Below are 16,560 nucleotides of genomic sequence, written 5' to 3'. Positions count from 1 at the left end.
GGTTAGCCATGATTGACTATATATATTTTGTTGGTCTACTGATAATGCCTAGAAACTAGTTAATAATCTTATTAGTACTTCCTGTTCAGCCCTTAGTGGACTATAGGGCAGCCACACAGTCAGACTATGCCTGAATTTCATTGTCATCACACTTAATGATGTTCAAGTAATAAGCTCACACCAACGGTATAAGGTTTATGCTCCCCGTCAACCATTGCGCCATCAAAGTTCGATGCTAGCCCAAAAAAGAGATCTCTGTGGAATAACAATAGCGGAACAAAGTCCCTTGCCAATTATTCCGGTCATATTAAGTGGATAGTGAACTCAGGATAATTGCTAATCAAAATGTGGTTCTGTAATGAAATTTTCATTAGTAAATCTATCTGTAAGTGCAATATCTATGGTAGAAAAAGAAGACGTAGCAGATCCTACTTCAGAGCGTGAATCTGGACGCCAGGCACCATCTAGGGATATCGAATTGGTAAACCTCCGCGCAAAGTCGGAATGTCTGGATTTTCTTACTAAGCAAGGTCTAGATCGAATAGCGGTCGTTGCGTCATTGATGACGATAAAACTCATGGAAAATGGGACTGAAATATTTAAAGGAAACTTAAAACGCAATGAAATTTGGTTTCATCAGGGCCTGGAAATTTCCGAAACTTTTCCTGCATCCAGACCTGAAAAGGATTTGATACAAGTCTTATCATACCGTCCAATACTTCTGCTACGTCATCCTATCAAAGGCGTTTGATAAATTACTGGCACGAAAGATTCTCTCCCAGCAAATCATAAAATAATCCTTCACCAACAATTCGGCTTCTGAGAAAAGCATGGCATAACAGAATAAGTTCCTCAAGAAAAGCGTGCCATTTTTCCCGACTTTGCTATTGCACGGGACTAGAAAACTTATATCGGAGAGTTTGTATAATATCTAGAATCTTAATAGAAAACAAGTCGGGAAACCGGAAGCTGGACGCTTCAGGTACGAAAGGTTTTGTGTATTTCTTTGTACGTAGCACGTAATATATGCATATATTATCTGAGAATATCCACTTTCGGATGACATTGACATTCATAGTCTTGAATTTACAAGGAAGTGACAACTTTGACGTATTATAACTTTGCTAGTAATAGCGGTATTTCGACCAAACTTGGTGAGATCATGCTCTATGCTATACTCTATATTATTGCGAAATTTTATGTTGTTAACATGAACTTAAGGGGGGTTTTACAGCCAATTACTAAAAATTATGGTAATATACTATTATTAACTTTATTTGTGCAGATATCAGTATGGAAGGTATTTCGGAGCTCAGGCACCATATAGTGGCAGCCTCCTGATTTTTTTCAGATTTTTCGATTGGGTAGTTTCTGAGAATGGCCCCCTTAAAGGAATGGTCACTTTCAACCCCCCGCACTCCCAACCTTTCTAGCAAATGTCAAAACTAAGACCGGCTTCGAAAAGTACTAACCGAGACCTTTAATTTGATACCCCACATGAGTATATTTGATGAAAAAAAAATTTACACCCCCCTCTTGCATGTATGGGGACCCCCCTTAAATTCAACGTAAAAGGATGTAACTCACTGTATGCGTGAGCGTTCACAGTTCCCACCTTTCTGCCAAATTTGGTGTTAATCGCTGTAACCGTTTCCGAGAAAAATGAGTGTGACGGACAGACAGACAGACAGACAGACAGACAGACAGACAGACGGACAGACAGACAGACAGACAGACGGTAAACCGATTTTAATAAGGTTTTGTGTTTACACAAAACCTTAAAAAGCCTTCACATTCAGAAATCATCTTTTGAAAGCTGGTGTTCCCAAAGGGAGCGTTCTAGGACCATTGCTGTATATATGCTTCCGATTGCCCATTTGACAATAACCTTCTTATATCTACATGCGCGGGCGACATCACGGTTATTATATCATCCAGTGACCATGAGGCTGCCTCCAGGTCTTTAGAATTTTATCTAAACTTGACATGAGCAATGGCTAGCGATATGGAAAATTGAATTCAAGCTATTATGTTATATTTATCTTAAATCAGAAAACATGCCCACCTATTTCCATAAATGGAATCAGTATCATACATAGCTTTAATGTGTGATATTTCGAGCTTCACCTCGATTGATGTTTTATTTGAAAAAGGATATCGGAGCTAACAAAAACCCCAAATTAAATTTAAAGATGATAATAATTACTGGCTAATCAATGTCCTGCCACCTGTGGACGATGCAATCGGAAGGTGAAAGTGGCAGTGGATAGGTCACACATTAAGGAGAGGCGACGATTCCATTGCTGGCTACAACGATTAGGTCGCCCCAAAGGCACTTTGGGCAAAACAGTAGAGGTGGAATGCCGGCGGGGGGAGATGATGCGTAGATATGGTTGACATGCTATACCACACTAGTAGATAAATACCATTAGTCGAAAAATAACCGCTTTTTAATCCCATTTTAAACTACGGAATCCAATTATGGGGGCAACGAGGATTGTTTCATCAAATCCAATTAAAAACCGTTCGTATAATTGCATCTAGAATGGCAGTGGACATCGTGATCTAAACACTCCTCTCCTAAAAGCTTGAAGTGTCATAATCAGCAGGCTAGAAATTACCTTTTTTTTTGATAATGATCAAGTTACCATCTTTGACCAGTGTGTGTGTATATTGTGATATCGTGGTATATCAAATTTTTTTGGATCTAGACCATTCAGGATTTTGAATAAATCGGTGAAATTCGGCATGAGGTCACTTGAATTATTAGAAATGCATCGCTATTTTTATCTAATTCGACCAAGGAATTGAAGGATTCAAAGCGGAACGCCACCATGGATATTGTACTATTTGGTGACGGCGACCCAACAGTAACCTATAATAGATAACTATGCTGGCTTATTTACTCAGCAAGGGATCGTGTCAGGAAGTGTCTCAAAACTCCGTTTCCAGTCGTCCTTATAAACCAGAATTTCAAATGTGGGTTTTAAGGGTCCACTAATTGTAAAACTGAATGATCAGCCTAATCTCGGCTGTATGATATCTCTCAGAAATCGGCAATAGCTTTTGGCGATTTATTAGGAGGATCACTGCATGAAAAAAATCGAACGAGCTTTTAAAAAAGTTGAAAGGTATCCAGTTCCCCAAGCATTTTCTGATGTGCTTTTACGAAGTAAGCAAATTTACAAGCATTCCGTGGAAGAAACCATGTAAATCATAGAATACTAATTGAATAAATCGGAGCTGGTGGGGTTATGCATTATACCGAAAGTGACCATAAGAAATCGGAAATCGACTCATTGAGTTCGCTCCCTATTACTAACCCGAACAAGACGGGCACTTTCAAGGCTCTGATACATCGATATCATCTAGGCATATATAGTAGTAGTGGTCGCAAATCAAAAGCGATAACAGCTATGAATACAAAATCCGCACACAGTTGTTGACAGCCAAAAGAGCCTATTTCAACTTCCAAAATGTGTTCTGCTCGAAACGCCTCACTATAGGGTCAAACCTCCTATTCCACAAGAGAATTATCTTGTCAGCTCTTATGTATTCCTTGGAGCCTTGTGTTCCCAGCAAGTAAAATTGAAACTTCTAAGTCAAGCTGAAGAGGAGGAGGATTTTTTATAACATTTGTAGACCTCTTCCTGAACAAATCAGGTTCTTCCAACGACCATTTTTGTGTTGCCGCCGTATCGCTTGTCGACTCCGTTTCCACTTGGCTGTTAAAGCCTCCAAGTATCGTTTTGATATCAAGCAAACTTCGATGGTTTGTTCCACTACGTATTGAATGATTTCTTCCCTTGACTCTGCAGTCTCTTCTGTTGGGGCGAGAATGTTGATGACACTTTTATTTTGAAATTTTTTGTGTGTTCACTTATTTTTTGTCAGAAAGTCGATTACAGCACTTCTCATATTTTGGCTGACTGGGGAATCTACTCTGTTTCCTTGATGGCCATATTATAATGGCCAAATGGTGACTCTTCTTCAGGAAATCGGCTTCTGTCCGGCGCATCTCTGGTAATACTTTCATATCAGCTTGATATTGTGACAGAGTATCTGCTAGTTGCTCAGGAGCTGTACAAGACGTTTATCCGTTTTCATTGCCGGGTCCGTCATTGTAGAATCCGTCTAATTGGAATGCAATTTTCCATGCAGGGTTGTCAGCCCTATCTGACTCCGAACCTGGAGGAGCAGTTGGTACAGTTCGTCCTGTTTTCAATCGAAACGCGCCTTCATTTTTCCCGTCTGGAGCATTTTATTAAGAAAGTACCTTGCGGAGGTGGAGACGGGATTTAATAGTACCATATATCTGTCATTCTTGGTTCAGCGGGCGTTTCCCAGGTTTTACGCTGCATCGTGGATACCAATCGACACTTACGTGCTGGGATCTGTATTACCTTTCAAGGAGGAAGGAAAGGTTTTTACATCGTGGGCAAAACAGTTCCAACCGTTTGGAATAAGATAGTTCTACATCGAAGCCTGAGGTTCGGTTATCTCCTAAACCAAGTGGAACGCATTCAATGTTCCAAAGTTCCCTACTGTCGTATTCTGTGTACTTGGTAGCATATACATACCTCTGACTCATAGCATGCCAGTGCTATCAGATTACCATTTCTGGCGGTTTTTGCTATATTCTATTCCTGCGCTCAAAAGACAGAAGATATGAACATGGCGTGATTCCATTTTTTTAAGAGAAAGAAATGGTTACTTTATTCTAGGCAATATTAGGCTTATTAAAATTAATTCTAAATATAAAAACATGCATCTGAGTCTGAAACCTGATATTTGAAAATGGTTCGAAACTTCTCAGTTTTCCTGAAAATTTCTAAGATTTTCTCTGAAATTTGAAGAATATTTTGGAACATGTTTATTTCAGTTCAATAGGATTCACTTTTTTCATAGAATATTGAAAACCGCTGCAATACGATGGGAGTTATTGATATTCTTCATTGTGCCCATTATGCAATCAAATTCGAATACTTCTTTTTCGTTATTCATACATTAATATCGAATATAATTGCTTCAAGTTTTCATTCTAAATATTTTTAACTTTATTTTGCACTTAATATTTTATCGATTCTCAGTGGAGTAAATCGAAAGTCATCTGTAAGTAATGGGTCAACAACTCCCTAAGAATAAACGTTACACAACCTAGTCAAAAAATACCCAAAAATACCACTCAACATTTCATGTTTCACGAAACTGATGAATAAAACAAACCCCTAGAGAGCACACCTACAAGAGATTATCAACAGTAATATGACAAGTCATTATTCGTCAAAAAAGGAAAGAAAAGAACTTGCATTTCATCGTAGTCCACGCAGAAACACTGGGAGTAATAGTAAAATAAGAACAACGCCACTACCAACAACAATATGAAAGAGTCGACGGTTTTTTTTATCCTGGTGCTTCCTTCCAATCCATTAGCATTGATAAAAGATCTGATATTGAAAGTTGGTAACGCACTTACTAAATTAACAGCTAAAGTCCACCCAAGAGTCTATGCTGCGTCAGTAGAAGAACGTGGAACTATGATGATGAGGTAGCTAAACGCACAGGTAAAAGGTGGAAGTAATGGAATAAGTGTATTTGGCGGTAGCCCATCGTCATATGAGGGTATATTTAATGAGACTTCGAGAGAACATTAGGACTTACTTGGCTATTAATTTCTGACGTGGCCGAGAACCACACAATTTGTCCACATTAGTGTCAAAGATTAAAGATAAAATCGACGGTGCTACGAACGATGGCACGATTTGGGGGAATGGGGATGTAATGAAGTCACTACAACTATATAGGAATACATAAGCTTTGGGCAGATCTCCTGGAGGCGACAGGCGCCACGGAGCACAAACTTTTCGGTTACTAAAGTCCTCTTTTGGCTGTCTGTGTGCCCTACTTTAATTTCCTATATGGCTTAATTTATTCCATTAAATAGGTTGCTGTAGTACAACAGGATAATGGCTCTACCCGCTATACCACGAGTTGAATGAATATTGGGAATGATAGTGTAACGGTGACCGTAGTAACAATATTGCTGCTTGATGCGCCAAATTGAGTTGCCAACCAACGAAGAATGTGAAAGAGACTGAGCAAAGGTTTGTTTCGTATGAAGTGCAAAGGTTTTGTATTCTTCAGGCCAATAACTTTTCCTGATATTTCTCCTACTTTCGTATTGAAACTATTTTCAAACTATTCAACGATATTATTTTGAATTTAAAATGTGCTCTGAATACCGAAAATATTCGAAAATTCCCTAAACTTTCCGCATAGGATCACCCCGAATATTTCCCATATCAAGATTTTAATTGAAAACCGTAACGATTTTCAGCCAGTTTTCCATTGCCACAGCGAAACCCTTCGTAAAACCCCATTTCACAACCACAAGCGAATGATGCCGAATAATGAATAAATTTCCGAACATAATACAGTGTCGAAATGCTGATAGAAAATTCTAGTTGGACTAATCCAATATTATGATTCCTTGAGTGCGGCAGACTTTGCAAGTACTTTCAGCAGGGCTCAATGTAATCATTCAACCCGGCGAAAAATTCATATCGTTTCGGTGTTATGCCAAATATTCAAACAACGACAACGAACCGACGAAGGAGGAGCTGAGAAAACTTTATCTCAAGAATGTTCATTTTCGCTACTCGTTTCGGATGGATGGTTTACAAAACCTTCAACTCCAACTCGAATGAGGTCTAGAGAGATAGAGAAGCAATAGTGTGTGGGCGAAAAATCTACGATCTCGGTAGAGTTAAATTATAGGGGTTGCCTATTAAAACTGTTTACCAAAGCTTTTCCGCCGCGTTTCTGCGAAGAATTCATCCCCGAACTTTGTAGCACTTCTCAAGATTTCTTAGGGAGTGGCAAACCATTCGTCTTGAGCTGTGCACCTCCCCAACCCCTATGTGTGAATAGATGCTGTTCCTTCAAGCATTAAGATTGCTGCTCTTAAGATGCTATGGTGTGAGTTAAATGATTAGGGAATTGTTTGCTACCATTTTTGTGTGATGTACGGAGATGAAGTACGTCATGGTTTAACACTTTTCGGTAGCGGACTTTATCGTATTTTACGCTCCTTTACCGAAACCCCAGGGAGAGAATTGTATGTTGCGGGAGTTTCCATACTTTTGATACGGCATTCCTCTTATTCAGCATGAACTACCTCCTTAGCCGCACTGTGGAGTAGTCGAATAGAAAAACTTTTTGTTCCAGCAATGTTATTATGAAGACTTTTAAAATTTTCCGAGAAAGTGTTCGTTCAGCGTGAAATCAGAAGAAGATTTATCCTTAGAGGTGGGGAGGTTATTTAAAAGTTATTGTCCGAAGCCATCAAGATAATTTTGGAAGCTAATTTGTGGAGTTTACTAAAACTAGGGTACTTCAGACTGGAAGCTGCTATCAAGAGATTATTTATTAGGCGCTCATGGTTCAATTTTGAGTTTTAGTTTACTCAGCGATTTATACCGATCTTTTCACAGAAATCTTTTATTTGCTACTCTATTGCTCATATTCCATCTTCTCTGGCCAAATTTATAATCTGCACTTTCTGCAAGCGCACAAATATTTTCCCTTACGACTTCTTCCGGAAGAAAAAAAAGACGAATAAAATTTAAGTGAACATTCCTGTTGTGTTTGATAACCCGTAGAAAATCAGCCTGACATTCCCTTATTGCAATTTTCATTTTTCCTTTCCATTCCACTTGAAGTGGTTTCCATCTTTCCAGTTTCGAACTCCGGCACATTTTTTGATATAGAAAACGTATAGCAGTAGTGGTGGAACCTTTCAGAATTATACCAACTTATACATACATGTTCCTGCTCCTCCGCAGATGCCCATGTAGACTACTATAGATACTATAAAATATCTAACCAATATTGAGTGACTATTGTTGATACAAATTCTTTTGCCTCGGAATCTTGTTCCCTATAAATATGTAGCAGGAAAATCTGATAGAACCAAAAGTACGGGAGCGATGTAGTCCTCTGCAGTGAAGTAATATTTCCCGTGGAACTGCGTTTGAATGGCGGCAGAATACAAAAAGAGCATAAGATTTGTGACTATATTGAAGTCTATTGAAGGAAACTTATTTTATTGTTGGGAAGATATCGAAAGTTTCTTGAATTGGAAAAATGATTTAAATGTGAACGGACGTGATGATGAACTCTACGTGTCTCCAATTGATTCAGTGATTACAGATGATGGTGGGAAAGAAGAAAAGTAGGACAGGAGAGGAAACAGCTAATGGGAGAGGTAATGGTTTTATGATCGAATGGAGATGTCTATATTTCATTTCATTTCTACCGATTAACCTTTCATAATGTGACAACTAGGATTACAAGAATATTTCTGTTTATAATTCCTTAATCCCAATTCTAAAATTGTGGCTGAGTAAACATTTCTCACTTTGTATCCAACCGAGATGATGAAAAAGTCGTCAGAACTAGGCTTAGCACTTTATTATCGGTTTTTGAAGTATGTTCTTATTTTGGTTTGAATTCAATACACACCTCTTATTTTGCTCTGCATTTACAATTTCTACGCCTTCACATGCGTTTTTTTACATCAACTGCACATTGGAGTGCATTCCGAGATTTCATTTTTGCCCTGCGGAATATTGATTCTATCTAAAGCGACAAATTAGCGCCCATAAGTGTGAACGTTGTATGTAATGGATGTTGTCATCTTTGATTCTCCCGCTGTCAAATTTTGCGTATTGAGGACTGCATCGCATACCCAGAATTGCGGTATCGTCCGTGAAAACAAAAATTGTTAGGTTGCTCTCTATATGTAATTTCGAAGTGAAAATAAGGATGGGTAAGGTGTAATGGAATGTATCTCTTTTGAGAGTGATCTTTTGTCTTCATCGAATATTGTTATTATTATTGTTATATTATACGATATTTAGGCGTATGAATATTTTGAACAATTGCTATCCAGTGTAGATGTATTTCATTGCGCGCTTGCTTCTCCATGATGTTGGTAACCTGTTTCATTTTAAGTTATGTATACCTTTTGCTGTTGAAGGAGAGGTGGGAAGCAAACAATATTTCTAAGCATTGAGCAAGTACGATTATCTCCTATTTTTTAAGGTTTCGTGTAAAACAACACTTTACTAAAGTCGGTTCACTGTCAGTCTGTTCGTCTGTCCATCTGCCCGTCTGTCTGTCTATCACACCAGATTGTGGCAAGGTGGGAACTGTGAACACCTGCACATACAGTAAGTTCCATCGTTCCACGTGGAATTATGGAGGGGGATTCAATACATGCAAAAGAAGGGGCACTTTTATGTTTTTCCCTCGAAGATCGTTCTCTAATCTTGTCGAAGGTTAACATTGTTATGGGAATTCAAAACGAGCAAAAATTCGGGACAAAAGACAGATATACAATTAGGAACATCCTTGATATTGATTTAGTTCCAGAGCAGCCACTGTTAACTTCGGAAATTCTGACGACGCGACGAAAATAATGGAATAAACGAGCAGGAAGTTTTTAGACAATTGCTAAACTCGGTAATTAAGGATGCTAGATGGTAAATTGGCTACCAAATCATGCACATTTGTATTGATCCAAAAGTTTTGATTGATTGCGCCTATGAAGAAACACAAAACCTGTTACACTCTTCGAGTCCTTACTCCCCTGTTTTTCAACTGGCATCAGAAATAAGATCAGTTTCGAAAAGTATTAAGCCCTTCCTAGTCTGTGAAAAAACACAGCCGCCCGTTTGCATGTATAGGCAGTCCCTTTTAAACCCAGTGGAAAATGATTCCATTCGTTGACTCATATGCTACATTTTTTCATCAAATTTCATGACAATAGAAACAGACAAACATTGAATCGATTCTAATATGGTTGTGTTTCACACAAAACCTTAAAAATGGAAGAAAACGAATTCTCACACGCCTGAACCCCGGAGCAATCCAAAAGTCCCTCAGGAATCTCCAATGGCTAGTATGTCTATGGAATGAAAGGTTTACTTTCACAATGCCCTATAGCGTACTAGAAATATGACGATGTGGCTCAAAAATTGGTATACCCTCTAAATTGTTGCGTTAGGTAGCCTATCATCAAACGCTAAATAAGAAAAATGCATACGCGGTTCTAGATCTGTTCAAATTGATTGCTGTAGAAACCTTCAATAGAAATTGTGGTTGAAAACTCCGCATGAATTCAAGAAGTTCAGGCACTATAGATTTTACCTACCTATTCTAACCCGCCTCATCCTTATTCAATTGGTTTGATCTTCACAAAAGCTAATCTAATGTGATTTTATTCTTCCTGTGTTCTTTAGTTCAAAACCACATAAGCCTTTGAATGCATCATAAACTTGAAAGCAAGTCGGTAATATAATTTTTTTATGATAAACACCCAAAAACCAAAATCACAACTAAGAAAAAAAGACTGAAAATGCTTCTACATTGCCTATCACCTCATTTTATGCCCTCTCACATCATTCTGTCAGACCAGCAAGTTAGCTTCGCACGTTTGTTAATAATAAAATGACCGGGAAATTGTAAACCTATTAAAGTGCAATAAAATCGAAGCCATAGTCAACAACATTACACAGAGAGGGATTGTCGATCCCTGAAAAAGATACACATTCACATACGAGTGAAAGATACAAATTTTATTCTCTTCTCCAATCTTTGCATTGCGGTGCTATTTTATTAGATCTTTCTAGTAGTCGGTGGCATACTTAATTTGTGGGTAGTTTTTATTGCACTTTTACTCTTATTTCGATAGTGTCATTTGATAGTGTATCCATTAGATACACAAGGGACTATGCAGTTAGACACATGTATTATTACAGAAGCTCGCGTTGTTGGTAACTATCTTTTTCAGGCTGAAAAGATAGGAACTTTCGAATTGCACACACATGGTATGATGTTCCCATGTGCTGTAAGTAAAATATCTAGTCTAATAGATACGGTGAGGTCGTTAAGAGAGCTATAAAAATTCCACACATCCGATAAACAACAAAACCTGGCGAAAAACAATTACTGATTGATCTTTTGAAATTCGGTGTTTTTATTGTTTTTCGTGGTTGCGGTATGTGGCGTGAATTAGGGCATAGTGGCGAATAGATTAGATTGAAGAGATAGATTATTTACTGAGTGCGATTCATTTATCTTTTTTTTGTGGAGAAATGGGGGTTTGGTTTGGTAATTTAACCGGAAATTGTGATAGAAATCTTTCAAGAGTTCCAACATTTTGGAAAAATAGAGATAGTGCCTCTAATTCCTTCAATGTACAATGCATGGACTAATTTATTTTTCATTTAGTTAGATTTTTCTTGAAACAGCTAAATATAATTTTCAGGTAGTTGTGCTTAATTCTGTTATCCAGTCCGTTATTATTTCGTACTTAGCTGGACGCAAATGTGTGCACATACATAGATAAACTCTGTAATCTCAAAAGCTGAGGGTAAATTCCAACTCTACCCCGTGTAATTATACTATAAAAAGCCAGTGACCACCCTAACGATCAAATTCTGTACGAGAGTAAACACCCAAATTACTATCTTATAATTTCTTGCCACGTTCCTTTTTACATTTCGTTTTTTGTTGGTCCGTCTAGAGCTTCGATTTAAGGTTTCTTGATTAGTGTTTGACGACTTATGATGACTATAGCTTTACCTACGACTAGTTCGGGCGCACCCTTACAAATTTCCGTTCCTAATAATAGACCAGCGAACTACTACCGGAAAAAATGCCCTAAATGTAATATGCTCGCCCTGAAGGTGAAAAAAACTGAAGGTGTCCAAAAAACTATAAACTACGAATATTTTACTAGCAATCAGGATGAGAAAACACCCACATTTTCATTACCAACTTAGAGATATTAGGGTGACAGGCGATAGCCAAATTATGTTACATCAACACCTGAATGTTTTACGAGTATCATCATCATCAGGTTATATGGGAGGATAAGTGCACAGTTCTATCTGTTACATGACAGTCATCAAATTTTTCTTGGAGGGTGTCCTGGATAATGACCTAAAGAAATTGTTTTTTGGACAAATGTAGGTAATGTATGAATTTTTATTCAGGTTTAATTTTGTCAGTAATTATCGGGTCACGTGATATAATAATTGCATGTGGGTTTTCACATGGGGAAGTATTGATTTGCTTTAGTTTCTATGCCATTAGAAAAGGTACCAATTACTATCTTGAAAGATTAGAAAAAACAGCCTGAATATAAAACTACTGCCATTTATATTAATTGGTTGGGGCAATGAAAGCCAAGATACTACGATATTATCGATAGAAACTCCTGTGGAAGTCCACTTTGCTGGTATTATTTCAGCAATTTTAGTCATCTTCTTAGCTGATGCTTGTTTTTCAAAAACAGAATACATACTTTACTTTATTGGCGACCACATCCTTTTGTAATCACCCAAACTCCCCTTGTTCTTTCTCTATCAAATGGAAAATGTCGAATTAAAAGTTAGTGATGAAAACTACTGATTAGTGCTCCCAATGATGTGAATCGAACTAGAAAAATTTTAAATTCGACTCCTTTTTTACGATTTCGCAGGACAAGTCGTCTGAGTTGAAGACGCTCATTCAAGATTGTGTATTTCAAGCTGCACCCGAAAAATAAATGATTGTATCTATGGGTAAGCTACGAGTCATATTCCTTTTCTTGTAAGGGGAATTATCATTTTTATCAAGAACAGTTTTTATCGTTGTAACCACAATTGTTTGAGACAGCAACTCCTAGTCAAAGAGAGAGATTTCGAAGTAAGATTTTTTATTGTTATATCCCTTTCTGAGGGTAAACGTGCATATATATAACTAGTTCCGAACTTTTTGATAGAAAGTAGCTTATTGCGCCTTAAGAAACAATAATATGCTTTAAATTGAGCCTTTTTGCCAGGAAGTTTTAAGAATAGCAAGCTCATAGTGACTCCAATTAAAAATCTTAAGCATTCCTTTTCGAGTTACCCCATGCAGTTCATATGGTAATTTCGTGGAAAGGCAAGGTATTTTCAGCAGACCCGTGTTTCCGCTAACATTTGCTACCAATGACAAAGTTCCTTTTTGAATCTCGCCTAATTTTTCTGCGCCCAGGAAAACTATAATGTGACGGTACAAGCTATTTCGATAAGGGTACTCCACATAATACACATTCAAGAAACGGACGGATTTCACCCCAAAAGGAAAATCATGCATACAAATATCGATAGGGAATGACGAGATGCCTTTGCCTATGCCTGGTCTGTATTGAATTACAACGATGATAGGCAGCTGAAAGCTAAGGGATTTTCTGGTACTCTTACCTATGCATAGAGTAGAAAAAACTCAACCATGAATATAGTAAGTGTTAAATTCTCTTCTTTCCTTCATCATCGTAGATATCATCTCATATTCACATGTGGTATACGCATCGTGCCTTCCCCAAAAAATTTAACACGCAACCAATTTAGGGTGAGAGTAAAGTGGTGGAAAGACCGAAGCAACATCACTAAACAAAAATGAAACATTTTATATGAATTTATTTTCCACCTCAATATAACGTTGCGTTGGGACTTCAAAACACCCGAAAAGTATCAGTTGTCGGTAGTGTACAACTAGGCTTCGCTCCTCTGCCTGTGTACCGCCTTGAATTATTTGACGACCCTGACTAATATGGCGAAAGAAATTTTATTATAGAAAATATGGAGTTTATGTGAAAAGATGTTTCGACAAGTTATTGGCAATTTTGCAATTTTATGCAATATACGGAAGGGAGTGATGGAGTGATCCTGGAGACGGTTCAATATGTATGCGCACGTGGGAAGTAAGATATTCGGGAAAGATATGTTAATTTGAATGGGAAGAATCAGGTTAACGTTGCCATTGTTAGTGAAGTAGGGAATGAGATTGCATGATTTGTGTTCTGCTTTTTACAAACGGAAAATGTACGATTTAATGATTAGATTATATTTGTATTACCGGAGTAGACTATTTCCAAATGAAATGCACTTTTCTAAAGACAAAGAAAACATGCTGCATAGTAAGGCATGTGGGATTCTTTTGTGTGTAAGTTTATAGAAGGATATCTTCCAAACTCTTCATACTTAATTGAATATAATTTTTAGTACGCTTTGTAATCAAAAGGAAAGATCAACTTTTCCTTGAAGTTATCCTGGTTCCGGCAGAAAATGGTGAATCTACATACTTCTCGGTTCGCCGTTTAGTCTAATACGTTCTCATATCAGTCCATCGATCGCGGTTTATAATTCCAGCACTACCTTCGTTCCTTAACTTTTCGATCTTCGACCATGCGTTTTATGTGATCTAACTATTGTGACTTCAGCAGCCTTATGATCGTGAAAACTAGTCGAATAGTTAACTTAGCTGATGGTTTCATCTTTTCCATGATTTATTTGACATTATGCAATAGTTTTGCTAAGGACATGCTTTTCGAAAGCATTCAGTACATTCAAAGATGCTTCAGTTAAGGTATATGTCTCATATTCGTAACATAGCACAAATCTTATTGATAATTTAAAGACTTGGAGACGCCTATGCCGCCGGCTTCCAGATTCAGTGCTATCCTTCATATACGAGTACATAAATTCGTAAACATTTTCTATATCATATTCGCCAATTAGGGATATTTTTCTCATTCATGTTATTATCTCTGTTTTATTCTTTTTGAATTATGGGTTTTGCGGATCTCCTTTAGTGGGTTTGAGCGAACATGACAGGCTATTTATATCGCTTACGTGGGTTGCAGTTAGTATAAATTGGAAAACTAAAGCATTGTTCGCATTAACAGGTGTCTTACTTATTACGTACTCAAGTGTTAGGCTTGACAATAGTCGAGCGGACACATCTCCTTGCTTGATGTTGACTTTTGTGCTAAAGGCATTAGTCGACTGGTTTGTTATTCTGGTTTGTTATATTGTTGCTACTCTTTTCCCTTTTTGCTAGGCGGACCAATTTTGTTTGATGCCAAAGTGCAGCAATTCTTGAATGATACGTTCACTGTTTTACGCCAACTTAAAATCTGCGGTGCGCATCAATGCTCACGTTCAAACATTTTGCAAGTATCTGCTTGACCAGCCCGCTAATCATTGCAGGTTTTGATCACGTTCCCACTTCATTTTAATATTCCTTTATTGATATTGTCAGTACGCTTGATATTTTTTGTTTAATATATCCTGGTATTCAACATCAAACCAATCGTATCATATCCGCCGATATGTTAAGCCAGCTACTTTCACTTTCGGCCAATGCTCCCTGCTTGTCCTCTACTGTATGTCTTCTACGATTGTTGCTAATATCTTTTTTTGGGTTTCTGCCAATTTGCTTCAGATGCCATTCTAACCTTTTCGATGATGAACTTTTATACAGGACAATTCAAAAATGTATGAATTATATTCAGGATAAAACACCATCAAGTAGGTGGCAGACTTAGGACTCAAACAAAATGCTGTTCTTGTTTTTTGTTCTTAAATCTTTATTTGGCGGTTTTGCCTTGAATATAATTCATACACATGTCATATTTTTGAATTTATATAAGAAACCAAATATCACCTTCTAGCCACTTCGGTCACGCTGTTCCCAGGGCAGAGGTGAGGCAGTGTCTGATGAGCTACATTTGCTTTGGACAAAACCGCAAGTCCGTGGACCATAACCGTGGAAGTAAGTTGCTTCCTTTCTGTACGGTCCGCCTTCAAGTGGGTGACGGACTTAGCATTCCCTCAATTCCTAAACAAAATTTAAAGTTTATATGGTGGTGACTTTAAGCAAGAGCAGGCATTTCAATTAGCAGTTCAGCAGACAGTCCCTCATGTTTGAGAAGTTCTATAAAACAAGAACACCATAAAAATTATCAACTTATGGATCGTAAGGTAACAGATGATCTAGCTTCTTGAATAGTTCATAATGGCGGCCTAGGTGATCTGTTTTCAGAATCCAACTCGGATGTTGCTACTGAAGTAACAATTTCATAACATACAGATATCATAGCAACCTATCTTTGCCTAAAATTAACTCCGATTAACTGTCCGAAGGTTCACCAAATTTTTGACGAGCACTAAATGAAATGAATCTTTGAATGATATTGCTGTATTTTTTTTGGTAATATCAGACTGCGATTTGGAAATGAGAACCTCTTCGAACGTAATGTAAACTCGAGAGCTATCCTTCATCGGCGTTTATGAGAATCTGCCGTCACCTGTAGCCAAGTAGGGGAGTAAAATTTCCTTGCTTCACCTTCAAAACGATGCTTCCCAATAAAAACAGATCACAGCACATAATCCTCACGTAATAGACAACATGGCTGAGTCGGTAGAACGTCTGCATTTCAATTATCTATTTTGGACTTGAACTCGATATCTCCAAATTTATCTCAATATTGAATTCTTCGTTTTTCTCCTTATCCACTCTTTGGAAAATTCGGAATTTCCATTACAATGAGTGTTCATATAATTAAATATTTAGAAAAGGTGAACTAAATTTAGCCGAAAAATATCACTATTGCTTTTTTAACATATCTAACCAATTTTCTTTTTATAATTTCAGGTAAGCTTGACCAACGTTTTAGTTTCCCAG

The 16,560-nt window shown here is 37.6% G+C and overlaps 1 protein-coding gene across 3 annotated transcripts in view; it reads left to right on the top strand.

Annotated features, from left to right (window-relative positions):
- LOC119651502 (homeobox protein homothorax) overlaps positions 1–16,560 on the top strand; it is a 440,180-nt gene that overhangs the window by 194,000 nt on the left and 229,620 nt on the right. For 2 of the 3 annotated variants that reach the window (XM_038055120.1, XM_038055123.1), the window contains exon 8: positions 9,543–9,545. The exons of the other annotated variant lie outside the window; for it this stretch is intronic. In XM_038055120.1, coding sequence (XP_037911048.1) covers positions 9,543–9,545 — 3 coding nt within the window. The remainder of the gene's footprint in view (positions 1–9,542; positions 9,546–16,560) is intronic. 3 annotated transcript variants of the gene reach the window in all.

Source organism: Hermetia illucens, chromosome 3 (genome assembly GCF_905115235.1).
Source record: "Hermetia illucens chromosome 3, iHerIll2.2.curated.20191125, whole genome shotgun sequence".
Taxonomy (NCBI): domain Eukaryota; kingdom Metazoa; phylum Arthropoda; class Insecta; order Diptera; family Stratiomyidae; genus Hermetia; species Hermetia illucens.
Note: the sequence above shows the minus strand (reverse complement) of the source record. Positions and strands in the feature narration are given on the sequence as shown.